Source organism: Chenopodium album, chromosome 5 (genome assembly GCF_948465745.1).
Source record: "Chenopodium album chromosome 5, dcCheAlbu1.1, whole genome shotgun sequence".
Lineage (NCBI taxonomy): Eukaryota > Viridiplantae > Streptophyta > Magnoliopsida > Caryophyllales > Amaranthaceae > Chenopodium > Chenopodium album.
Genome location: NC_137838.1, coordinates 6,585,287 through 6,612,130, shown reverse-complemented (window position 1 = coordinate 6,612,130; position 26,844 = coordinate 6,585,287). Strand labels below are relative to the sequence as shown.

General features: G+C 36.1%; 4 protein-coding genes across 5 annotated transcripts; all 4 read right to left on the bottom strand.

Moving 5' to 3' along the window:
• Positions 1–378: 378 nt before the first annotated feature.
• Positions 379–9,295, bottom strand: LOC145631698 (uncharacterized). The gene is made up of 12 exons (XM_081683847.1): positions 9,064–9,295; positions 6,363–8,833; positions 6,161–6,268; positions 5,981–6,081; positions 5,759–5,849; positions 5,550–5,660; positions 5,402–5,467; positions 3,778–3,837; positions 3,097–3,654; positions 1,411–1,530; positions 914–1,033; positions 379–835 (listed from the first exon to the last, which is right to left on the bottom strand). Exons 2-12 carry the CDS (start codon positions 8,805–8,807, stop codon positions 764–766), a joined length of 3,852 nt encoding a protein of 1,283 aa, XP_081539973.1. The 5' UTR covers positions 8,808–8,833; positions 9,064–9,295; the 3' UTR covers positions 379–763.
• A 2,363-nt stretch (positions 9,296–11,658) lies between these two features.
• Positions 11,659–16,396, bottom strand: LOC145631697 (uncharacterized). Its single transcript, XM_081683846.1, has 2 exons — positions 16,105–16,396; positions 11,659–14,784 (listed from the first exon to the last, which is right to left on the bottom strand). Exon 2 carries the CDS (start codon positions 14,667–14,669, stop codon positions 12,102–12,104), a length of 2,568 nt encoding a protein of 855 aa, XP_081539972.1. The 5' UTR covers positions 14,670–14,784; positions 16,105–16,396; the 3' UTR covers positions 11,659–12,101.
• A 1,508-nt stretch (positions 16,397–17,904) lies between these two features.
• Positions 17,905–19,023, bottom strand: LOC145632492 (F-box/kelch-repeat protein At3g06240-like). Its single transcript, XM_081684873.1, has one exon. It carries the CDS (start codon positions 19,021–19,023, stop codon positions 17,905–17,907), a length of 1,119 nt encoding a protein of 372 aa, XP_081540999.1.
• Positions 19,024–20,231: 1,208 nt separating this feature from the next.
• Positions 20,232–26,564, bottom strand: LOC145630230 (uncharacterized). 2 transcript variants are annotated; one of them, XM_081682483.1, is made up of 7 exons: positions 26,240–26,564; positions 26,028–26,156; positions 25,013–25,078; positions 24,699–24,735; positions 22,534–24,196; positions 21,595–21,676; positions 20,232–20,935 (listed from the first exon to the last, which is right to left on the bottom strand). In XM_081682483.1, the coding sequence occupies exons 2-7, from the start codon at positions 26,111–26,113 to the stop codon at positions 20,899–20,901; spliced, it is 1,971 nt and encodes a 656-aa protein (XP_081538609.1). In that variant the 5' UTR covers positions 26,114–26,156; positions 26,240–26,564; the 3' UTR covers positions 20,232–20,898. The 2 variants fall into 2 exon arrangements, with proteins under 2 accessions (XP_081538609.1, XP_081538610.1); XM_081682484.1 differs by having other exon boundaries at positions 25,036–25,078.
• Between the last annotated feature and the right edge of the window lie 280 nt (positions 26,565–26,844).

The following is a 26,844-nucleotide window of genomic DNA, read 5'->3' as shown; positions in this document are numbered from 1 at the left end:
GAGTTCATTTGTGAGTGCAAATTCTTAGCTACACACTAATGTTTATTTTATAGGGCTGTAGCTGTTGTAGCAAAGACCTATTGTCTTGGCTCCTGAACAGGCGATAAGGACAATGGGCTGGTAGCGCACTTGCGCCTGAGCCATTTTGTCTTGTTTATAGAAAAATATTGTTTCTATTAATTCCTAAAACTTTTCCTTTAAAATTAGTGCTGTAATCATCGTGCCATTGTAGCAGGGGACTGGTTTATAATGTTTAGCCAAGAGAACCTATGATTCTTCGTGAAAGTAATTTTTTATTCTAAAGCAAATAGTTATTCAAAAACATCGAACAGCAAATATCATAATATGTAAATCTCTCATAAACGCCCCCCCCCCCCCCCCCCCTCTTCTATCCAGAAAACTGCAAAAGATTTTAAAAAAAAATACTAGGCAAATGCCTGAGGTATTGATCAGAGTTATATCTATTTCTGTCTCGATGCCAAAAAGGACGTCAATCAGTTCCCAGCATCTAGCCCCTTTAGCTTTTGATGTAGCAGGATTAAATGACTGTCAGCATGCAATACAGTTGAAGGGTGACAAAACTCCAATGACAGCGAGCATATCTCCAGCCATTAATAAAAATGGGAAGAGAATCAGGCCAAGAAGAGAACCTGAGTTGGTATTCAACAACCAACTTTGTACTTCAAGTTGAAACTTCAGCTCCATGTAAGACTCGCTTATCTACACAAAAATGTCGGAATAGTACAGGAGCAGCAATGGAAGCTTACTGTATCTTAAACAGATTCTTCAATTTAACAAGCAATCTCCAATTCTCATTAGGCATAGACTCATCTTTCTGCAAAAGATGATTTCAGTTAGCGTCAGCATGCATGTTGGTACGATGAATGCGTAACAAATGAAGATATTTACTCGCCTTGTAATTAGCTTTCAGCACATCAATAGATTTTCTGGAAATATGGCTAACAAGCTCATCTTCGATATCAAAGTGTCTTCCAAACATCTTTTGCTGCTCTTCAGGATTGGTACCCACAATCTGTAAATCACAAAGCATATAATCTTAAGAAACCAGAACATAAAACAACTACACCTTTACTTAGGTTTCACCTCCTCTGGCATTCCTTATGCCATTGTTTTTTCAATCATCAAGTTAAGCCAAAACCATTCTGTAGCAGAGTTCTCATGCGAACAATTGTTAATTCTGTCCTCTCAAACATCCTAATTTGAAATCATATTTTGTTTTTTCTTTCCAAGAATCCAAACTTCTACACCTCTCAATGAGTCAACCAAAAAAAACCTACCTTCACGAGAATCACTGCTAAATAACTAGACAAATCCTCCGTCCCCCCACTCCCCAAAAAAAAAGCTGCAAATAAATTAACAGTAAAATGTAAAGGGAAAACAAAAACAGACCTTAATGGCAACTTGTTGGCCTTTCTTCGCTGACTCAATTGGTTTTTTATTAATTTCAATGGAAGCAATACGCCCAATGTCTATAAAGTCCTTTGATGGAACACAGATTGGAGTTCCCATCTGCAATCCAAACCCGCAATCAGTACACGCCGATAAAGGATTGAAACAACTAGAAGACAAAAACTTACATGGCATGATGCGTATATTTATGAATAAAATAAACGAGTAAAAATTAAAAGATGATATTAATTCTCACGAGCAATCAGCGTAAAATAATTATAAGCTCAACTCAATAATAAAGACAAAATCATTCTCCCTTCAATGTACAGCCCTAGACCTATATTTACTTCTTTATTTAGATCCAACGTAGCCTTGTTCCTTACTCCAAGATGAAAATGAAGTTAAGAAACTATATTAACCTATTAAAAAAAACCATGCGAGAAAATTTGTTAATGAGCTAAAATAACCGAGTTTGGAACCTACTTATGGCCAAAAACACCTAAAATAAGTCCAATAAAGCTACAAAGATAGAGTCTTAATTCACATCATGATGTGACACTGTTTATGATCATTTACCAATACAATAAGTCTACAAAAAAAACAACAAAAACAACAACTACTACTAATTGACATGTGTGAAGATAAATGAAAGACAGGCTGTTCAGGCTCAAGTTATCCAAAGTTATTGAACGAATAATTCGACAATGATCTACAACTAATGCTCTAAGGAAAGGATTTATGTTATGGACTGCCTTAGTATTTTCTGATTTAAAGACTAATTAAGAGATAAAAGCTTGATACTTTGATTAATAATGGCTGAAATTGGATACAAAAGGGATAGATTAATAGCTTAAGGCTATCACTCTCTTGATAACTTTAGGTTATCACTCTCCTAGTAACTTGAGGTTACTACTCTCAACATTTTTCCTCACAATTTACATGCCATCCTACTGCATATACTACCCCTATTTATACTAAGGTCAAGTGACTACTAACCTAAAAGTACTAAGTTTCCCAAATTGCCCTCCCTAATGCTAATCTATTACAATTTACCTCTTAAATCAATTTTAAAATCTCTTCCCTTTGTAATCAAAGAACTAAAGAAAGTAAAATCACACCTTAATTCACAGTTATAAATTTCACTATAATATTTAGCAGCCACGACTGGGAACAGTGATCACAAGAAACTAATTGAAATTATCCTAACAGAAGGATTCCAACAAGGGAAAACATCGAAATTCATAGTGTACAAAGCTTGAGTATCAAGAACCAAACAAAGGCAGTTTTACCAAGAAAACATAGCTTTATAATGAAGTTTCAGATAAATCCTACAGAAACCTGACTACTGAATGCACAAAAAAAGCTTAAGACTCAAAATACAACATGTTCGATGGCCTTAGCTTGACACAAGATCAAATGACAAAATCAGAAAACCCGGAAGTTCGTGCTTTATTGTTCAATTTATTCAAAAAAAAGAGCGATAAATTTTGCTTTTGCATATTCAATATTCTGAGCTTCTAAAAAATCTTATTGAAACCTACACTACCAAATGCACCAATATTGCTTTACACTAAAGATAAACATGTACAATGACCTTAGCTCAACACAAAATGACAAAACTAGAAATCCCAGAAGTATGTGTTTTTTCTTCCTATAATTCTTAAAGAAATCGAAATTAAAACGTACCTTAAGAACCCCTTCAATAACATCCACCCCCAAGACAATGGGATCCTTTTTGTTGAATACGCAATCGCGCATAATCTGGAGTACGCAAGGAAAGACTGCCTCCTCAGCAGCTTCCTTTTTCTTCTCCTCCTTGATACCATCGATGTATGCTTTGAATTGATCAAACAAATGATATATGATATCAGCCTTAAATATCTTAACACCAGTATCTTCTGCAAATTCCTCTACCTCGGCTGTGACCTTGACATCAAATGCTAAAATTGTCGCATACTCTTTCTTCTTCTCAAGCATGACACTTGCCCTCATAACATCCTTCTTGTGCACAGGGCCTATACTTATGCCACTAACAGGAATGCTTACAGCTGGTGATTTCAAAAATTCCAACAATGCTTCCAATGATCCAAGGGTAGATGCTTGCACACAGACCCCCTCTCCAGTCTTCTCTATCCGGTTCAACACAGACTCCATGTCTTCCATGGCTGATCTTTTAATCTCCTCAAGGTCATCATCAGGTCCCACAACATACAAGCCAGTCCCAGCAATAGCATGCTCAAGACCCTGTGTGGAGGAGTATCAAATCAAAAGTTCATAATTTGACATGTTAATGACATTCACAATGTAGCTTACGCCTTAAAGCAATTCAAGTTGCGTTTCAATTCCAAAAAAACTAACAAAAATCACCTGTGCAGAAATTTTGATCCCCTGTGCCGCCTTGATTTGTTTATGATGCAGATATGTTCCCTGTGTCATACAAGCAGCAGAAGGATTGAGTAAAATAACTCATCCAACCATCTAAAAAAGAAAACAGAAAGCAAGAAACCATGTACTGTAAGACCCAAACAGAAGGGGCATTTAGTTGCCCTTGTCTCGTTGATACAAATTGCAAACTGGATTTATACAAATTGCAAACTGGAAGGGCATCCATTTTCAATCACCATGGACAATTGAACATATATATCCCAATCAATATCCTGGGAAAGGAAGAGAGGGGGCTAGATGGCCTACACCATGAATTTAATCTACCAGATTTATGACAGAGTTACCTAGCTAATATTGAACTTGAACAACCCTACATGAATTTCTGTAGTTGTAGCCTTCATCTCCTAGTTAGAAATTGATTTTTACCTTATAGTTGGGTTCCAGGAGAACATCGAAGTTACAATAGTCATTTATGATTAAAAAAGTCATCAATCACATAAAAGTTTTTCTGTGACGGTCTAAAATTTGCTATTCTATGATTTATGTTAAATCATACAACGATATTAGTTGTAGACCATAAATAATCTCTATTATATAGCCCTAGCTGAGCAAATGGTGTGTGATGGATTACCATATGAAGGTCAACAGTCAAGAAGCAGCAACCGATGAGAAGGGGACAGCAGAAGCAAAGAAAAGGGAAACTTGAGTCAACAAGCAACAAAGAGCAAAGTGACAAAACTCATTAAGGAGAAGTTAGGGAAAGCAAGCAACAAGCAGTAGCAATGTCTTAGGTTGGTTTAGCTATTTTGGTCAAGTAGTCACATGAAGGCTAATTGTTCCTTAGAAGCTTGAGTATAAATGTAGTAGAAGCTTAGAAGTTGTATTATACAGAAATTAAGTGAGTTCTTCATAAGAGTAGCCGCCTCAAGCTACCTTGAGATTATAGCCTAAAGCTATAGTTATCCTTCTTAGTTTGTATTCCAAAATCATTAACAATTAATTACTCAAGCTTTTAGTCTTAAATTACTGTTCTTTGTGTAAATCTTGGAGTCAGAAATCAGGTCTATTAGTGTCCAATGAAAAGTCCATTTTGCCAACAGATAAGAAAAATTACACCAAAAACTTTTTAAACCTACTGTCAACAGATAATTGTAACACTCACAAGAAGCTGCATCCTAACTTCACAATACCAACTGCTAGCAACCGTGATTATTTTTACACTATATAAACATGGATTTTAGCTCTTCCAACTTTCATAAGAAACATCCCCATCCTGAAAGTGTTTATGAGTAACAACGTATCATAAGTTCTCCAAGCCTATGCTAGCTCAACAGTGGCTCAATTAGCAGCTTAGCACCGTAGCACAAACAAAAACCAACTTTAAAAAGTAGGACCACTCTAAAATGGTCCTACTTTTTAAGGTGTGTAGAAGGGCTCAGAGAAACAGATGTGAGGAACTCAATACTTAAATTTTTTATGGAAAAAAATCTCAAATGTTTGACACTGAAAGACCACCTAACCCCCAGTCAATGCATTTTCTTTCCCTTCTAATTGACTAATAGAGCAACATTCGATAAATGGTAAATCTGTCGAAAATAAGACATACCTTGACTCTAAGCTCCTTCATTGGATGAGGTGTCAGCAGAGCACGGATGGTTGTAACAATAGGGCCCTGCAAAACAGACAAAAATCAAATATAATGGTTGCAGGCATTACAAGAATGTAAGCTCAAATCGAATGCAACAACAGTCTACCTGCATGCCACAAACAACAATTTGGTCTCCTTCATGAAGAACACCATTGACCAATACAACATCAATGGTTGTTCCGTGACCTTCAACAACCTTAACCTCCAGCACAGTACACTGCAAAATTTCATGCTCAACAATTCAACTCAATGTCCAAGTCAACTATATATATATCCAAAAACAAAACCTCAACATATATAAACCAAAAAGAATACCTCAAGTTCATTTTTGAAGGTAAGCTTCTCAACCATAGTCTTTTGTGACCATTGTACTAATAGCAATAGCAAATCAGGAACACCTTCCCCACTGTTATGCATCAAAAAGAAGACCATCACAATAGTAATTTTAAAGTAAAATAGGCATGTTAGTATTATCATTTCTCAAAAATAGCCCATGATTGTGGAACAGCATGAAGTTAAATCAAGAACACATCCAACCTTATTGCGCTGGTTGGAACAATGTTGAATGTTTCACCCATATCTTTGTTTTTATAATACAGTTCAGTATTTAAACCCTGTTCCTTAAACTGGGTAATTACCTGCAGAGCATCCGCAGAAAAGCAGTCACAACAAAAGAATTTAGCTATATATCAGCAATATGTATAGAAGTTTGATTACCGATGTGACCCTCATATTAAACTCATTTTGCACATCTTTGGTTTGTTGTTTCAGAGCCTTCCCAATAGGTGCATTGCGCAATGTTTTCCACCCATAAAGCCGGTCCACCTGCAAATTGGAAGAGAAAGCAAACCATCTTCAATTAAATAGATAATTGAAATGACGAGTGTCTATGAAAAAAGGGTTGTGTTAATCAGCTAACCTTGTTCAAGGCCACAATAAACTCAGTATTTCTCATCCTCAAAAGGTTAAGTGACTCAATTGTCTGCGGTTCCAAGCCATGCATGATGTCCACAACCAAGATAGCAATATCACACAGCCCAGAACCCCGAGATCGCAAGTTGGTGAAAGATTCATGTCCTGGAGTGTCAATAACAAGAAGACCTGGGACGTTCAGCTTTGCATCAGCCTTCAATTCCCTGGTCCTTTCTCGAATGTTTTCAGCAGGGAAGTATGTTGCTCCAATTTGTTGTGTGATACCACCAGCTTCACCTTCCTGAACATTAGTATGTCTGATACAATCAAGCAACTTGGTTTTACCAGTGTCAACATGACCCATTATACAACATATTGGAGACCTAAGATTTCCGTCACTGTTATTAGCCTGAGTATCTGAACTTGATTTCTTTCCTGCAGAGTCAGTATGTTTCTGCTTAATGTGAGCAGTCTGGCCTTTAGTTGGCTGAGATGATATAACCTCACTAGCTGCTACAGCAGGTTTAGAAGTATCACAAACAGATTTGGCGGCTGCCTGTTTGACTTCCTTTTTGACTACTGACTGAGCTGCTGAATCAGCTTCCTCATCTTCAAATGCCCTCTTAACAGGTAAAGAAAGGTTATTGTCATCCCAACTTTTCGCATCCCAGTCCTCATCATCATCTTCTTCTTCCTCCTCTTCAGCCACAACATCTGCTTCTATATCATTAGCAACTTCAGCCTTCTCCTCTACATCCATTGTGCAAACCTCATCCAGCTTCTCTGTTTCAACAGATTCAATATCGCCAACAGCTTCCTGTTTAATCTCTGTATCATCAATAGTTTGAGTCTTCACACCATTAGTTTGTCGGTTTGACTTTGACTTCTTTGTTGTGTAAATAGGGCGCTTTGTTGGAGCGCCATTGTCAGAGACAGGTAGCTTGATTCCAGCAGAAGCAAGAAACTGACTTCTCATTGCATCTCTCCGACGTTGTTCTTCCTTTTGCTTCGCAGTAAGCAGCTGACCAGCCTCCTTCTTCAATCGTTGCTTTTCCCTATCCTTCTCCTTTTTCCTAAGTCTGGCTTCCTCGGCCTGCCTTAAAAGCTCCTCTTGCTTGAGGCGTTCCTCTTCTTCCTTCCTTAACCTTTCCTCCTCTTCTTTCTTTTGCCTTTCTTCGGCCTCCTGACGCCTAGCTAGCTTCTCTTGCATATCCCTGACATGCTTGGGAACTTTCTTGTCCACTGCTTTACTTATTGTTTCTTTCTCTTGCTCCTCTGCAGCGGCTGCAGCAGCAGCAGCTGCTGCTTTTTTCTCCTTCTCCTTCTCTTTCTTCTTTTTCTTCTTCTTTGCTGCCGCTGATGACTCTGCAATTCCTTCATCTTCACCCTCTTTTTCACCTGTTGCCTCAGTCGACTCAACAGGTTCCAATTGTGTATCAACTTTCTCGGCTTGAGATGATTGCGCTGGAGCTGGGGATGGCTCTGGCTTTGAACCCGATGGCCCTTCACCTAGCTCTGCCAAAATCTTATCCAAATCGTCCTGTTCTTCAGTTGTCCTTCCACCCTTTTTTTTCTTTTTCTTATTCTTTGAAGTTTCAGGCATCGCCACACTGACCTTTTCTTGAGACACGGAATCATCCACTTCTGCATTATTATTAGTGGAGGTATCATCTCCTAAAGAAGCCAATGCATTGCTACCTTTCTTTTTGGATGACTTCTTTTTACCAGTAAATGCAACAATGTCAGCTTCATCGTCAATTACTTCATCCCCTTCACCATCTTCCTCCAACAACACAGCACTGAACAAACTCCCACCCTTCTTAGAACTTTTAGATGATTTCTTCTTCCCTACAAAGCTCACTGCCGGAGCTTCATCCTCCTCACTTAGAACACTCTCATCTTTATCATTCTCCTCATCATCCAACATTGCAAAACTTGGCTTCAAACCACCTTTCTTCGAACCTTTTGATGGCTTCTTCTTCCCTGTAAAGCTCACAGCAGGTACATCCTCCTCCTCACTCTGACTCTTCCCCAAACTACCGTCATCATCATCATTCTCATCCCCTAATAGCTCAAAACTAGCCATACCGCCACCTTTCTTTGAACCCTTTGACGACTTTTTCTTCCCTGCAAAGCTCACAATAGAAACATCCTCATCATCACTCGCATCCTTCCCCTGATCATCATTATCCTCATCCCCTAACAACTCAAAACTCACCTTACCACCACCTTTCTTCGACGACTTCTTCTTCCCAACAAACACTACTTCCGGAACCTCCTCATCTTCCTCATCTCTGTTCTGTACCCCCTTAGAATTTCCCTTCTTTCCCTTCTTCTTCTTCCCACCAGCAGTAGGAACTACCTTCTCCTCCGTAACCTGGGACTCCTCAGACACCTCAGTCCCAAGTGAATACTCATCATCATCTATCACTATATTCTTTTTCTTCCCCATTTATAATCCTCCCGATTAAAACAACTCTGCAAAAATCCACATAAACCCTAGAAATCAAATCTTTAATCAAACAAAACCCCTTAAATTGATTCTATCCACAACAATCACAATCCAAAAACAAAAAAATAAACAACAATATCAACTAACACGAACTTAAAATCAAACAATCAATCAAGAATCATAGAAACCACAATGTAAAATCTACTGCTACGAAATCAGAAACTTACGAATTCAAAGAAGTGGAGTAAAAACTTACGATTAAAAAAATTTCCAAAAGTGTGCCCTAAATTGCGAAATTTCTCTCTGATTTTGCTTTCTCCCTTCGATTTTTACAATCGTGTAAAACGTCAAAATTAGGTTTGAAAAATTGAGGTTTGCAACAATGGCTGCTGAAGAGAGAGAATCTGGAAAATATTAAGGAGTTATTTTTGGTTTCTACAGGAGGCGCTGAAATATGAGAAAATAAGGTCGGTTTTTTTCTCAACATGCCTTATATAATTATACCAAGGAATGCTCTTAATAATACTAGTAATCAAGCAAAAGATAGAATTTGATCTCGGAGAATTCTAAACAACTACGGTAATTGACATCTAATTATTATGACCCTTTTATAGCGGTGTTGTTTAAACCGTGTGAGGTGGCAGTTATCGCTTTTAATAGGTCAAAACCCTAATTGAAAAAAATAGGAGTGTTTTGGTTGTATAACGGTTTTTTAGAGGATATTGCCATAATTGGAAAATTATAGAGTGCTCGGCAAGGTTTCTTCAAAAAAAAAAAAAAAAAGAGTGATCGGCAAGGTAACCATTTTAAATAGGTCAAAAATTCAAACCAAAAAGATTATATTTCTATTTTATTTTAAAATTAAAAATTTCACTCGCCACGTAACGAATGAGATTTTAGATCTAAAAACAACAAATAGTATTTTTTAAGATAAATTTTTTTTTAAATCTATCTTTTTTTTAAAATAAATAAAAATATATATGTTATGATCATCTTTAAATTTAAATAATTAAAAAAAATTAGTGAATAAATTATATTTTGATATTACAATTTAAATTATTAAATAAATATCAATAAAAAAATTTAACATTATTTAAATTTAAATGTTATCTACTTTTTTTTTTTTTTTTGAATAGCAAAAATATTTCATTAATTAAAAGTCATACGACATCTACAATAGAGATTCGACGTTAACAAATACATAAGATATTGAATCAAATAGAATTTTCCTTCATAAAAACTACGATCGTCGAGTAGATCTTGCACTGCGGAGCATCTCCCGCTTATATCGCTGAAAATTACAGCCTTGTTGGAGAGACAATCTAACGATCCTTTGTAGCCGTGAGGATGTTTTGCTTCTGATTCATCTGTTCGTATTCGAAAACTTGATAACTTTTTCACCAATGAAATAATTGCACGACAATCCATTAGATCTGCTACCATGGATTCAAAACTAAGAAATTTCTCCCTCGAAAAGAGGAGATAAACCTTGTCTTTCGAAGGAGGTCGAAAAACCCTTATCTTTCTAAGGAGATCGGAAACCCTTTCTTTCGAGGGAGAAAAGTTCCTCCCAAAAGGAGAAAACATTATTATAAACCTAAAAAAACAATAAAAAAAAAACAAGGATTGGGGCTTTCCACCGATTAAAATCGATGGAAGCCCCTTCAAAATTCAACAATGGAGGCTAGGGTTTTGGAGAGAGGAAGGAGGAGTAAAGAAAGGATTTGTAAATGTTATCTACCTAAGAAATTGAAAAATAATAAACATAAATGTTCAAGTTAAAAATTGTCTAAAAAAAAAAATTCAATTTTTATTTTTATTTTTATTTATTTATTTTTTTTTTAGGAAAAAAGTTCAATTAGCATATACGTAGTATGAAAAGTGATAAAATACAGTACATGATAGAATATAAAACATTAAAAATAAACTAATAAAAAAAAACACTATAATTAAAAATAAGAAATTAAGTTTTTATATTTTTTTTTTTTGAGGGAAGAATTATGTTAATTTTATAACTTGAGTAAGCCACCTAAATCACCAATTTTGTTTTTGTTAATAAAAAAAATTAAAAAAAAATATTCATTTTTTTTTAAGATAATGTTCAATCGAAAAACCATACTCCGTATTAAAAGAAAAAATAAAGTTATTTATACATATTCAATTTCCTTCCCAAAAATAAATATTAATGTTCAATTTTTTATCTTATCTAGCAATCCACATGATAAGGCATTACATGTAAATAGTAAATTTCATAATCTCATATTATTGTGAATAGATAAAAAAAAAAAATAATAATAATTAAATAGAATTATAAGAGATTTATATACTACTCCACATTTACCAAGCACAACCAATCAACCACATCAAATTCCTTAAAACTATAATACTAATTATTATTTTTTTCAGCTCTAATTTGTTGGTCAACAAATATATTGGAAAATAAATGTAAGTATATCAAGGTTTTAATGGTAAACAAAATAAATTGATTTTTATTCATTTTGTAAGGATTCGTTTGACATCACTATGATTTTCTATATAATTACCTTTTAAACTTTATAACCGGTTCCTCAACTAAATTGACAAGATTGTCATTGCTTATTTTGCCTAACAAGGCCTAATCACTCTAGGTGTGGATAGTGTATTACCAAAGTGCAACATCAATTACTAGCTTAAGTCACAACAAACCGAGTTTGACCTATCACAAATTTACAATTACATAGATATTAAGGTTTATATTATTTTTATATATTTATATTGTAAAATTGCATTTTGTACTCATTATATTTTCCTAAACAAACGTGCAGCATTTATGTGTAGTATTTATAATCTATTGAAATATACTCCATATGCATTCAATCAATGCCGAATTTAACATCCTAAGATACATCCAACTTTGCTAAATTGAGCTAAGCTTGATAATATAAGTTAAAGAAAAATATGTGCAAAAATCCAGCCAACCATTACATTGAGTAATCATTGAACTATAGACCCCTTCAAATCTTTGCCCTAGATGTTCAACAAATACTGAGTACTCGTTTCTGGGCAACTTCAATCAATCCCATACAATACTACAAAGTGAAACATTTTGAACCAAAAATGACAAGAATCCAAGTTGGAGTCAGAATTGACCTGAGTTTTCCAAATTCTTCAGTCACTTTACATAAAACTTAGATCCATAATTAACTATCTCATTTGTATCGAAATTCAAAATTTGCTATAAATATAACAAAGTATGATCGAATCAGAGCTATGACCAATGTGCTAGTCTATTTCTATTCTATTTACAGATAACAACTACAAACTCTTGAGACTTTCTACCTGAAGCGTCAGATCCTTAACCCCAGCATCCTGAAGTGTGTGCATGACATGAGCTTTTGTTGCAGCTTTGTCAATTTCTGAAGAAACGCGAAGATGTAAAGTGCCAATGACATCTGTGTTTGTCAAGCTCCAGACATGCAGATTCTGGATGCCTGAAACCCCTTTAATCTTCATAACATCATTTACAGCAGCTTTAAGATCCTGTTCGTGAGCTCGAGGAACCCTCTGCAACAAAATTTCAGCAGAGTTCCTCAATAATGGTATTACAGATGATACAATTAAGACGGATATGAATATGGAGCAAGCTGGATCTGCAACAAGCCATCCCTTGTATTTGATTAACAGGGTTGAGATCACAACTCCAACACTCCCCAGAGTGTCTGCCAGAACATGTAAGAAGATGCCTTCCATGTTGTGGTCGATATGTTGGTGATGGTGCTTCTTATTTTGGGAGGAATCAGTCTTTAAGTCTAGATGATGACTATGACTGCATGAGTCCGCTCCAGGAAGCTTGGTGATGCTCTTGCATACATCATTATCATCGTGATGAGGGTGGATATGATGACCCTGTTCATGATGTAGATCATGGTGTCCACAAGAGTGGTCATGACTATGACTGTGGTCATGGTGTGCATGACTGTGATCATGGTCATGGTGTGCATGACTGTGATCATGGTCATGGTGTTCATGATGATCATGATCGTGTTGTGCATGACTATGATCATGGTCATGGTGTGCATGACCATGGCAATGAGTGTGATCATTGTGTCCATGAGAGTGAATATGGAGGCCATGACTATGACTGTGATCATGGTCCTCATGAGAGTGAACATGGTCATGCTGATGCTTAACCTCAGTAACATGGTCATGGTCAAGGTGGATATGACTCGTATGAGAGTGGGAGTGGGAGTGGGAGTGTGAATGAGAGCAAGACCCTCCATGGGCATGATGATGCTCCTCGTGAAAGAAGATTAAACCAACAACATTAACAAGTAGCCCTCCAACAGAAACAACCAGTAAACTATTAGTTGAAATCTCTTGAGGATCCAGAATTCTTTCCAATGATTCCAACACTATGAGAGCTCCAACCAAAACCAAAAGTACTGCATTAACATACCCTGAAAGTACCTCAAACCTACCACGGCCATAGTTAAACTGGCTATTGGCTGGCAAACGAGAGATATAACTAGCATAAAGCCCAATAGCCAGTGCAGCACAATCAAACAACATATGACAAGCATCAGATATCAATCCAAGACTATTGCTCATGAAGCCAGCAACAAATTCTACCACCATATAGCCAGTGTTGATCATAAGGAAAAGTGCAATTTTGCGAGATTTACGTTCACTCAATACGTGGCGAATGGGCCTCATTACCATTGAAGAGAATGTTTCTGAAGATTCAGCTCCCAATTCCACATATCTAGCATGGTTCCAGTTCAACTGCTGAATGGCTACCCAAAGCAATGATCCACAGATCAACAATCCCCAAAGTGAGAGCTCTGGAAAGTAAACAAGCTCCAAAACAAGTGTACTCACAAAGGTGATGAAAAATTCCTTTTCAGAGTCTCTAGGATTCACCCACTTCTCATCATTATTCCACTCATTCAAGAGGACACCAAACAAAACTGTGTTTGCCAGCAACCAACCCAGATTCACAACAGAAACAGTTCCACCCTCTGCTTCAAAAACCAGCATATTAATGATGGCAGGAAAAAAAAGCATCGAAGTGGTGAAGAACAACGAAATCAATTGAACCCGCTTTCGACCCAACTGCCTAATAGAACCCCAGTTCATCAAATCCCTCTCATAACACCCCAAAAACCCAGATAAGAAAGGGAGTAGCATAGGCACAATTCTCAGACAATTACCACCAACAACCACCATAAATGAACTTCGAATTTTATCAAGATTACTATAAGAAAGAGGGAAACAATCCATCCGATCCCAACTGACAGATAAAAGGAATAGACCAGTAAATAAGGCAAAGAGTCCACGAACCCTTGAGTGTCTATCTCGATCCCAGTCCTGAACCTTCCAGAATCGGAAGGCAATATTTCCAGACAATTCAGCCAATATCAGGGCTGCAGTCCCACAATAACGGAGGGCTTGGAATCGGAGGAGGAAGACAATAGCCAAGATAAGGGACTTGAAGAGAAGATGCCTAACTTGGGATTGGGAAAGGGAGGAGAGAGAAAAAAGTGGAATGCGAGGGTGTTTGGAGTAGAGGGAGAAGATGAGAGTGAGGAGGAAGGAGAGCAGAGAGACAAGGAAGGAGAATGGGAATAGAGAGAACGAAGGGGATGAGCGGAGGAAAGGAAGGAGGGGATAGAGAGATCGTAGGGAGAAAAGGACCAGGAATAGGGATGAGATTGAAGATTTGTTGCTAATGCCACTGGTAGATTGAGACAGTCGGGTTTTAGACGGAGTGGGAGTCGGGGTTAAAGGATAGGGAGTAGGGTTGCGCACGCCTGTGAGCGCAGCAGGACGTGACGGGACTGATAGGCGGTGTGGCCGGTGATGATGATGGTGGCTGTCTGCCATCTTTGTAATTTATAAGTGATCTTCAGGAGAAAAAAAAAATAACAGCTATAAAGTGGCTTAGCCGTCAATGGTCTCCCTGTCGTTGGTGCATCATTTTCAGAATGTACAACAGCACCTAGCAAGCAAAAAACATGCAATCATTATATGCATATTTTTAACATAGATTGTCTTCAAATTCACAAACTGTCAAATGTTAATCTATCTTGACAAAACATATTCATGTGAAAGATTTTATACTGCATACTTCAATTAGTACTGATCCTACATTCCCTATAAAAAGTACTCTTTTCCCTTTCCCTTCATAACCCCCCACTCTCCCACCATGGCCTGAAAGCTGCCTCCCCTAGTCCCCTATTTTTACCGCAACCCACCTGGACCCATTCCGGCATCACTCTTCTTTCTGTTGGAAATATTAAAGGTCAATCGAATCATCTTCAAAAGCCCATTTTTACATAATGCACATCTGAGAGAACAAGGGGGAAAAAAAATAATAACTTTGTACCTTAATAGAAAGGATGATCAGATTTCATCCAGTTAGTTGATGCATATAAACCACTACTATTTAGTGAGCCAAATGAAGTTCAAAGATCAATTTCCACTGACTTTTCTCTCATTCTATAAATTGAGATTCTCGCTGTAATACCTACCAATCCGCATGATAAACACGATGAATCTATTGCAATCATCAAAGAGCTGCAATATGTTCTACCACAAAAAAATTCAAGGACATTGATATTTCACACCTTATAAACATTTTAAATGTTGGAAGCATTACTTTCAACACAACTGTGCCACTTACCTCTCTTTCCTTCCTCCCCGGCCCTAACCAAACCACCACATTCGTCTATTTCCTGCTTATCCCCTCTTCTCTTAAACTTCATACCACCATTTAGAAATTCAATAAGGCAATTGAAAAATTGACGGCAAAAAAAGACAAACTTGCAAAGATTGAAGATGTGTCTATTATCTGTATAATCTCATTCTCTCTGCCTAAACTCTAAAGCAAGTTCAAAGAAACCTCAATTAAATGTAAAAATCACTGCTTGGGTACAAACATGAACAAGAATAGTTCTACAAAAAGAAGAAAATCAAAACCCTAATTAAAATAAGCTGGAAATTTCAACATCCATCAAAACAAAACCAAATTTCAATCTATTGAACAACATAAAATTTACAATAACAAATGAAAGTGCAATCCCAGAAAATTAATCATTTGCTCAATAATCAATAACATATAAAAAGAACCCATAAAAATTACAATTAAAAAAGCCCAGAAATTGAAACATATTGCTAGTTTGGGTACATACATGAACAAGATCGTAAAAATCCCAATTTAATACCCATTACCAATACCTCATTAAATGAAATTTTTTTAAAGAAATTCATTGATTCAAACCTCAAATTATGCAAATGCAACGATAAATCGGTAATATACCTGAGATTTCGACGGTTTCTGAGCTGGTATTGGTGATTTGAAAGCGCAGGGAAATCTAGTGAGAAGCGCAAAAGTTGGAACAAAATTGGAGTACGGTGTATATGATGTATACTTGTATGTTAGTATGTAGTTGTTGAATGTTGACGGACTTGAAATTAGAGATCAGGCAGCTTGGAGTAATTAGGGTGGGGAGGGATGAAAATTTGATTTACATTAATGCGCTAAAAGCCAAAAGTCGAATGGTGTATCGAATCCCGCTCAAATTATCTTATTCATAAACTCGATCAGTCGATCTAAAATATTGCTAAAAGTGATTTTTTTTGTTCACTAAGTCGTATGGCAGGACATTTAAATTATCGTTTGGATTAATAATGATGTCCAATTTACATGTTAATACTTTTTTATGTATTCATTTAGATAAACCATAACATATACTACGTACAATCTTATGAGAACAATTATTAATTAGTGTCTGTGAAGATGAGGTATCACCCTTGTTCATTAGATGCGTTTTTACTTTGTATTGGTGATTAATCTCCGTGCACGTATGATGTATCACCCTTGATGCATTTAAGCTACTATATTCACTATAAGTGCATTTTACTAGTACAACTAAGCGTATTAGTGCAGAAATTCATAGATAAGCAGCAGTATGACATTGGCATGTTGCTCTTTGCTCTTGCTCTCGTGCCTCTAGGTCTTGTGACAAGGCCATAGACTTGCAGACTTGCAGTTTGTGGATTCAGTCAATATCACATTCAGTGAGGTATTGCTCCTCAAGGCCGAAGAGATGAATCGCGCTTAGCTTTCATTAGGATGTTTGATTCAAGTCAAGAGTTTAATTAGGAATTTAATAATTTGCATCAACAACCTCGCTCTCCTTTCTTGATTGAAGGATTAGATGTGCTTTTTCACATTTGTACTTCTCTGAGCTCGATCACCTGCAGTAGAACTGTAAAAGTTAGGATTAAGGTGATACGAGATTCAGGCATTGTGACTGCTCAGAGGTTTCCAAAGGCATATGAGGTTCAGGCATGGTGACTCGTGTTTCATGAATATCGTTACTATGATAAATATTCCTGTAAAACAGGCAAACTGATTCAAAACTTTTATGATACCCCTGAATCACGTCGAATCTTTAGTGGCAAGTTGTTTATGCTTGCATCTGTGTCTGTGTTGTGCTTCTCAACTGTAAACTTGGAATAGGTAGGAAAAGTATTACTGTAAGTCCATAAGCAGCTGAACTTGCAGAGTGCCACTAATTAAATAGAAAACTATGCAGCACTTTGGTAAATATAAGAAATCATATTCAACATTTTTTAATTTTACATCTGTAGAATTTATCAGCCAAACCAATTGAAGATATTGCACAAGTAAAAATTGATCTACAAATTACTAAATTAGTAATTGATGATTGACACAAATTTGAAGTATACAAGAAAATTATTCAGAGATTTCTCCCTATCCTGTTGTAGTACATTTTGTATGAAACGGAGTCCTGTAAGGCTGTAACAATGTGCTACAATCTAATCAGAGAAGGCGTATTTCCTTCATACATTACTTTCTTTATGACACCTGCTCGGCTCCTCTATTTAGTCTCAAGCATTGTCTGTCTTGTCTGATTGACGAGTTATATACTTGAAGTAAAGTAATTGACTGTCCTACTGGATTCAGATGCTTCAACAGACCAAATCTTTTCCTACAGATCCTGTTCTGCTCCAAATGATTTGGTCCTACAGACCATACATACAACAGGTGATCTCCTAAAATGGATTGAATTTTTTTGAACTTCAGATCAACTTAATCAAGAGAAAACGGAGATACAAGACTCTCCACATAATCAATAGCTACAACTACTGATCCACGGCAAACCATGACACATGAAGGTGGATCGCAACTTGGATCAATGAGTTTAAGTCCATTTTTTTCTCGAATGCAAAAATTGCCATTGTATGTGAAACCTAAAAATCCGATGTAGTTCCTGGCCATCTCCTTCTTCAAATCAATTCTATACAACTTCTTCCAAGAATCCCATTTGTTATATTCCTCCAACATCCATAACTCGAACATCCACTCCTCTTCCTCAGAGTGATGTACCAACGTAGCACATAAACAATTCTTTTCTCCAATGACACCAAGCTTAATCTGATGGGGTTTCGGAAGATCAGGCTTGATCAACAAGGGCACCTTTTCAAAGGTTTCCGTAACCAAATCAAACTTATGTATACATTTCTGACCAAGACAATGCAAAGCTTCATTCAAGAAAACCGAGTTAGAAACTGATGCAAACGACGATCCTGCATCAGTAACATCCAATTCTCTCCATTTAGGATCACGTAACGAGTACATATACATCCGCTTCACAAAACCCGGCTTATCCCCAATACTTGTATTCACTAATATGATCTTATAGTCTTTTAAAGACGGTACATAACCGAACCAAGCAGATCCAACATGAAGATAAGTTAAACCCTTAACCCCAAACAATGAAATTTGTTTGTCTTCATTAGTAACAGGGTTCCAAAGATGCAACAAATCTTCACCAAACTTAACCTTACTTTTAATGTAAAGACACAAGATCCCATCACATGATCCAACAATAAAACATCGACCCCAATCAAAAACATCAACAAATTGTCGGTCCAATGCAATATCAGTACAGCTTTTATACTTAAACAAGGATATTACATTGTTTTCTTGTAAAGTTAGGATTAATGGTGGATTATTAGTAGGGGTAAGATTTGAAAATTGGAGATGTAATTTGGCAAATTCAGGGTTTGAAATCAGGGAAAACCAAGATTTGCAAACTGATTTGAATCTTCCTAATGATTTTAAGGGCAGTCGAAGTAAGATTTCATGGATTAAATCTTCGGATAACTCGATTGTCAATGGGGTTTTTACATATTTGGTGGGTTTCATTTCGATAACTGTTTCGGGATGTCAATGAGGCGAGGCGGATATATTACTAACAGATTAATAGTTCAGTAAAGTTGGTACATAAGATTACAAATGGGCAGTGATATAGATATACCTGAAGAGTTAGCAGAAATTGAATTCTGGAAGATTGGGGCTTCTGAGATTGTGGCTGAAACTCGGTGAGTAGCTTTGTGATTGTTGACTGTTGAGGAAGAGATCAAGAGATGTGGAAGAGAAAAATGGCGGCTCTTTTGTGGAGGTCCTCCAAGTATACACATTCGGTATAAAATAATGAAGGTGGGCATGGGCTATGCATATAGGCCCATTTTTGTTGTGTCAGCGTCTCTCGTATTTTTTTAGTGGGTTGTGATTCAAATGGGTTAAGAAATAGTCGTGTCATGTTAAGCTCGTGCCGACCTTACATATATGGAGCTTACGCATGATAATATAGAGTAATTTTCGATTTTTTTTTTTTTTTTTTTTTTGATTGGTCAAAATAAACGAGCTAAGAAGCAAGTTAACATGTACTTTTATATATATATATTTTTTTTGAAAGACACGTACTTCTATTTCTTTGATATCAAGTTAGGCTTTGACAGATTCATGCCAGGTCGAGCCATTTTCATGTCGTGCCTAATAAATCCGCGTTTTAGCCTAGCCCATAAGAAACTTATTATTTGATCTTAAGATCCCATAAGAGACCTAAACTTTGACTTAAGTTTAGTGGAGCTTTCAAAGAGGGCCAATGTTTAACATTAATGGTATGTATTACTTCATGTATGTATTTAAGATTTATTATTGTTGATATAAAATCAATCAATGTTATACTTACTATGTTGTAAACTTGTAATCAATCCCTTAAAAGCGGGAGGAAAGCTCTAACTAAGCTGTCCCTCACTCTCAACTTATGTGATCTCTAATTGTGATAAAACGTATTCATACCTTTGTCAATGCAAAGTGTAATGTAACAATTTTGCTCCTATGCAATTTTGAGATTGATGCTAGCTGTTTCTTTGTCAATTCAAAACGTAAAGTATCAGTGTTGTGAAAATAATTGTGAGTACTTTCTTTTAAAGGAAATTGTGAATACTAATTTAGGTTAAAGAAAGGGCTAAGAAAGCTGGGAGGGAAATAATGTCCTATAAATCTATTATGAGCTCAAAACGATGAATAAAATTATACAAATATAAATTACAAATCAAATCAAATCAAATATAACTTTAAAAAAATGGCAATTGCTACAAGTCTGTCAGGAATTCATCCCTGCAAATATAGATGTTCAATGCAATACTCTTTTAATATCAAACATTGAAGCTCTACCTTGTTGAATAATACTTGGATTAGTAACTGTTTTTTCCACAAAAAAGTAACTGTATATAAGGGCTAATTTAACCCCTTTCACCTATATACTCCTATACTAACTAAATAATCACATTGCCTCGACTATTCATAATCTAAAACTCGTTATAATTTCAAAATAACTCTAGATAATGACTCCATCCCAATTAGGCTTTGTTCTCTTCAAATCAGTAAAAAATTATCAATTGAAATCAATTTTGATTCATACAAAAACAATTTTAAATTAGCATGTCAAATCTAATCAGTAACTTTGTATATCTAAAAACACTAGTGAATTTTTAAAAATCATATAGTTTCAATAAGAAAAATCAATTTTAATCAGAGAAAATACTTTCTTCAGTAAAAATGAAGTGAAGAGAACAAGGCCAACCCAGTCTCACTCTCATGGAATGGAGAAAACCAAGAGAAACTGAAGGGGAACTTCAACTCTAAAGGCATGGAAAAAGAGTAAGAAGATTTATGAGCTGAGCAATCCTAGTTTCCAGGTACAGTGTTAGTGTGTTACTCATAGCTCTTCCACTACGAGCTCATGAACTTCTTCACTGTCTCCAGTTGGCTGCCATTGAAAGAATAAAAATCGTCAGGCATTCAGCAGCATGTAACCATAATTATATAAAAAATGTGCCTGTGCTATGACCAACACACACAAACCAGATAAATTAATATGACTGAGACCTAAGTGAACCTTGCTAACACAGAAGCCCCACTCATTCATCATAATAGTCTTCATAAATTGGCCTTTTTTGGAAGGTAAGTAATTTAAGTCTTGTTTTTCCAGATTTAATAGGCCATGTTTAAGAAATTTGGCAAAAACCACTTTAATAAAACCTCAAACAAAGGCAATAATCTTGCAAAAATATATACTCTACTACAGACATAACTACAAAAATTATGTAGGCACCATTGGTAACTCAGACAAAAAATAGGCAGATGAACAAAATTAGAAAATATAAATAGATACCCCCTGGGTCTGGACACTCTGGAATAAACTAGTATCATCATCCCATCTCCATTAAATAAAAGTTCGCCAAGAATTCATTAAAATACTTTGTACCCTTTATAGTTGCCTGTTTGCCATCATCCCATCTGTTTCTTTTTTAAAAAAATTGTGAACATATATCCAGAAATTACAGAATACTACACAGTATACATGACAAATTCTTGTGGAATGAAATATAAAGAACCCATTGTAAAAACCCCAGAAGTGAACTGTACCTATTGGGAAATGAAGGCATGACTTCACGAACTGCTTGAACAATGATTGAACTACTCCCATCACGGTCATTTGAGCCAACAGCTGGTTTTAGAAAACAAGAGCACAAGTCAACTAAAATAAAAACTGAGTGAATGTAATTTAAACATTTAGACATTAACAAGAAAGAAAATTGTATACATTATTTTACTTGCAAAGCTCTAACACATAAAAAAGGAGGATGGTAGACAATTTAATTTACTAAGCTCACAATCACATGGAAATACAATGACAGCAAAAGTTTTATAACATCAGAAATTGATACCAACTTGTATCATTAGAATAAGCCCAGTGAAATAAAAAATAAAAAATAAAAAAATAAAAAAAAAAATCCCCATGCAAGACTCCGCCTTTACAAATAATCAATTGTAACTTCCATTTTGATCAATCACAAAGAGCAAATACAAAAGCAGATTCATTAGGTTCTGAGCTTCTAGCTACACCACTCTCAGCAGAAATAAGTGTACAGATGCTATTGAGACTGGACAGCTCCTAACACTCAAATATTCACCGCGCACTATGTGACAGGAGTCCATTTCCTATGTTTAACTTTAGCCATCAATATTACTTCTAACTGGACGAAGAATATGTAATCGAGGTTATACAATTCAACAGACTTTGCTTTACACATGCACAAAAACAAAGCAATCCCTAAACTCTGCAATCAGCACCATAATTTATCAATGCTTAAGCAAATTAAGTCTGTGCTCCGACAACAATACTCCTTTTGGAAGGAAAAGGCATTGCTGAAAGAAGAAGAAGCAGAAAAGCTGCTGGGGAGTTGGAGGAAAAGCCTCAGTTATAAGGAGAAATGAACAAAAAAGGACTGCAGTAGCAGGAAATCACAGCATATATGTTCATAATTTCTAGTTGTAGGCTTGTATATGTTGTAAAAGAAATACCTTGACTTTGTTCTGACATTGTATACTCGCCTCTAAGATATGTTTCATCCTCCCAATTCAAACCCAATGCCTCCATCTGTCCAAAGTCTGCCAAAATATGTCCAATAAGCTGGTATGCGACTAAACTTGCCTGGTCACAAACTTCTTGAATGGCTACATAACGGTTTTTCTGGTCTTCAGGCACTGGATTTTTCTTTGAGCATTTACCAGCAAGATTCACAGAATCCACTGAAGCATAATGTGGAGGGTCCTTTTTCCCCGTAATATTACTTTTCCCATGTAAGATAGGTGAAAAAATAGGGGATACAACATCACCACCAGCATTAGAGTGCATTTCACCTTCATTAATCTCTGTCTGATCCCAGCATTCATCTTTAACAGTAAAGCTTTCAGCCTTAATACATGACCTGGAAGCAGAATTATCTTTGTATGTAGATGTTGCGGAACTAAAAGTGCAATGATATGCATCTCCGGTACTAGCAACCTCTTCACTGAAGTCATTAAACCTAATCTGAATTTCATCCAAGGAATTTGGATGAAGCTGCTGGTCATCATCATCAAAAATATCTCCATCGTCACTTTCTTCAAGTTCCTCCATGTATGCATCCGCAAAATCTTGGTCAAGTCTATCAACAGGAGCACAATTCCACAAAAGCTGCTTTATATGAGCACCCACATTCAATATACATTCCACCTCATCCTCAATAACCACCTTTGAAGAAAACCTACATGTATTACATGACTTCTTATTAATAAGAGACAGAGCATCTAATAAAGAGTTTGGAACTGCCTCCATATCACTGCATTCAAAGAGACAGTCAATCAACATGTTCCTAATTGCTTTTCTTAGGCCATTAACGTCCACATTAGATTCGGGGTCCAATAGAAGCTGCAATTTCTTCAATTCTTCTTTCTTGTATCTCTTATCAAGAGAACAAATAGCCTTTACTATCTCATTCTGTAATGCTTCCATTTCTGGTGGCACATGTATAAATTTGACCATGGAAAAATCTTGATAGTCAGATGCAATTCTTGAATATAAACCAGGAACTGCCATTGCTTTGACTAAAGGGTCCTGTAGCTTATCTGTCTCATCAAGTTGATCAATCATCCTACGCCACAATTTCTCCATTTGCTCGATCAAACTTTTTCTGTTCCATCCAGACCAACGAGGGCGCAATTGCGGCATGACCCCTTGTGTCCCTTTCAACCTCCTATACATTGCAGACAGGATCCGTACAGGAATATTTTGAAGCTGAACCTTCTCAAAAGTACTAATAAGAGACTTCCTAGTCAATTTTATGTGTCTCCTACGATTCTGGCGAAAATTCTTTGGGTTCTTCAGCAACTGAGATAGCTGATTCTGCATTTGGACTTGATTACAGCTATCTAACCAATTGCTATGTAATTCTTGTAAGCTGTATTTAATAACTCTTTCCATTTGTGGACGAGTTTTATTAAAAACAGCTGAACCTCTTGTCACTATCTTGGCTAGACGGCACAGCCCATTGTTTGACAAATCATCAAGCATGGTCAAAATAATTCTTGACATGTTGTGTGCCTCACAGAATTCCTCCTCATCAATTATACTCTGCCACTCTTCAGTATCAGATGTTTGACGACAGCCCCTCTCAACAAAAATTTTGACATCTTCATAGAAGACCTTCAATTGTTAAACAATGAAACCCATTTAAATGAAATGCTACAATAACCAATCAAACCAAACACCCATGGGTGCCTCATAGTGGAATAATCAACCGAATATCAGTCACTATATAAATTCATAATGTGTTCATTAAATTTTAAAGGGCTGGGCCTGTTATTGGATTATCGCTACATACAAAGCATATATCTATCCACAACAACAACCAAAAAAACCAAAAATGGTTTAATACTAAAATAATTTGGAGTACACTACATGTCTGCATATTGTTGTCAAAGACTCAAAGGTCAATTTCATAGAGTTTAAAGAGCTAGCAAACTTTAACAATGAAATCGACTCTACCACAATATTTCTACATAATAAAAAAAAATTATTATTTTTATTATAAAATAAAATTTTATATATAACCTGGCAATGAACAAAGTTTGTCTAGATGTCTAGCATACATAACCATCTGACTTGTCACTTAAACAAGATAAGCAAGAGGAAGCCAAAGACTTACATCGTCTTTCCTCAACAATGACTCTGGCAATACCAACCTGCATATGGAAAAAAAATGAAGAGAGAAATAAGCCAAAGACATCTAAATCACAGTTGGGCACAATCAACCTCCTCAGACATTTTTCAGTTGTCAAGGTATAAAAGACTTTTTGGGTCTGGCCGTTTGGGTACTTGGGCAGTTAGAAAGCTTGTGTTGATATACTACGTATGACACTTCAAGAGAATAAGTAAAAATTCCAAAAAAAAAAAAAATGTACATTGTGGCAAAATCATAGTATAATAGCTTCAGTGTTAAAACAATATAGTCATACTCACTGTTTTCCAGCATGTGAACTCACATTCTGATCATTATAGTCCATTTCTGACAAGCCCATTAAGAACCTGCACAAGCCATAAGTAGGTCAAAGATCATTGCATTGCATAACAAATCAGGAAAACTAACTAATACAATACCAATACTAACACTTTTCAATTACCCCTCTATCTAAGTAAGGATGGTAAGCCTTATTTCCTATCCTAGGAGGCTAGGACAACAATAAAAATTTCTCAATAAACCTATTGTCATAATATCTAACTCTTAATTCCCCGTAATGTCTTCAGAATCAAAATAATACTGCTTTCTGCTTTCTAGAACCAAAGTGAGTGAGTGCTCTATAACAACATACAACAATCTTGAAATCAGTTTTACTCGCTATCTTGCTCTAACACTAACCATCAAAAAATTTCCCTTCAACTCATGCAATCTTTAGAAGCATGTAATTACCTGACGTTGAGAGAGTACTTGGGAGCAATTGGATGGTGGAGGCATATGCATAGTGCTCAATGTGCATACGTTGAAATGTTGAACATCAAGTCTAAATTCAAAGAACATAAAGACTAACTCCAATGAACATAAACACCAATAAACATCAACTCTAATGAACATAACATCATCTAACTTATAGCTTATATGTTCATTGGAGTTAGTCTTCGACGTATGCACAATGAGCTCAGTGCACACTGCATACCCCTCCACCATCATATTTGTAACGAAAGGACATAATGTAGGTCCAAACAACTACATCCCATATAACAACTGGTATCTCTTCTAATCGTAACATATTCTGTTTTAGGAAAGTCGTAATCTCTCCTCATCACGTCGGTCCCTCTCTCCATCTCTCACTACCCTTCTCCTCTCTCTAAACATTGTGCATCCCCTAACATTGCGATTAAAAGAAAACGACAGAAAACATACAATTTCATTCCAACTCAATAAACACCCACTATAAATTGAAATTATGCAAATTCAAAAGTATAATGCAATTATTTAAAAAGGAGAGAAATAACTAACTTTCTCTTATGCCAAAGTTCTTGCTCATGTTTTTGCATATTCTTCCATATCGCCATTGCGTCGACACTAAAGGGTTCCCGCTCCATTACAAACCCAATAGTTCAATAATCAATCAACCATAGAAGAACCCTAAATTGAATTAAAATTGACGATTAACACTAGATTGTAAAATTAATTGTCAAAGATTATAAATAAAAAGTAAAAATTATTACCTCAGAATCTGCGATATCCTGAGGGTTCAGCTGCTCCGGTGATGATGTGTTGCTTGCTAGTTTTTTTTTTTGTTTTTTTTTTTTTCGTATGAAACTTACGAATTCACTTGAATTTACTCTAGTGGAAAAAAATTTGTCGAAGAAAATCTGGAATTGTGTTAGAATTGAGCTCTCAAAGTGACGTTTAGTATGGTTATAAACGACGTTCGTTGGGGTTTGGAATCCTTTCATAACGGCCGGCTGGTACATTTAGGTTATCGAGTCGCGAGCAAATTTTCTCAACTACCCCTGCACGGCACGGATACCTTAAGTGGTTCGAGCTTTCCTCCCGATTTTAATAGATCTTAGAATCGATTCTCACCTTCACTTTTGCGGGTTACATAAATTGATAAATACCCTTGTTATATTTTGGGAAATACATCTTAAGAGGGTATAATGTGTTTTCCTCTCAATAAATTAGGGATATTTTCGTCAGTCCAAATGATAAATTGGAGATATACTTTGTCACTTTGTTCAATTGCTCCAATTAGGTCCTTAAATTGCGTTTGTGCATGACATATAAGGGTATGTTCTCATTCACTGGACTGGACTGAACTGAACTAAAC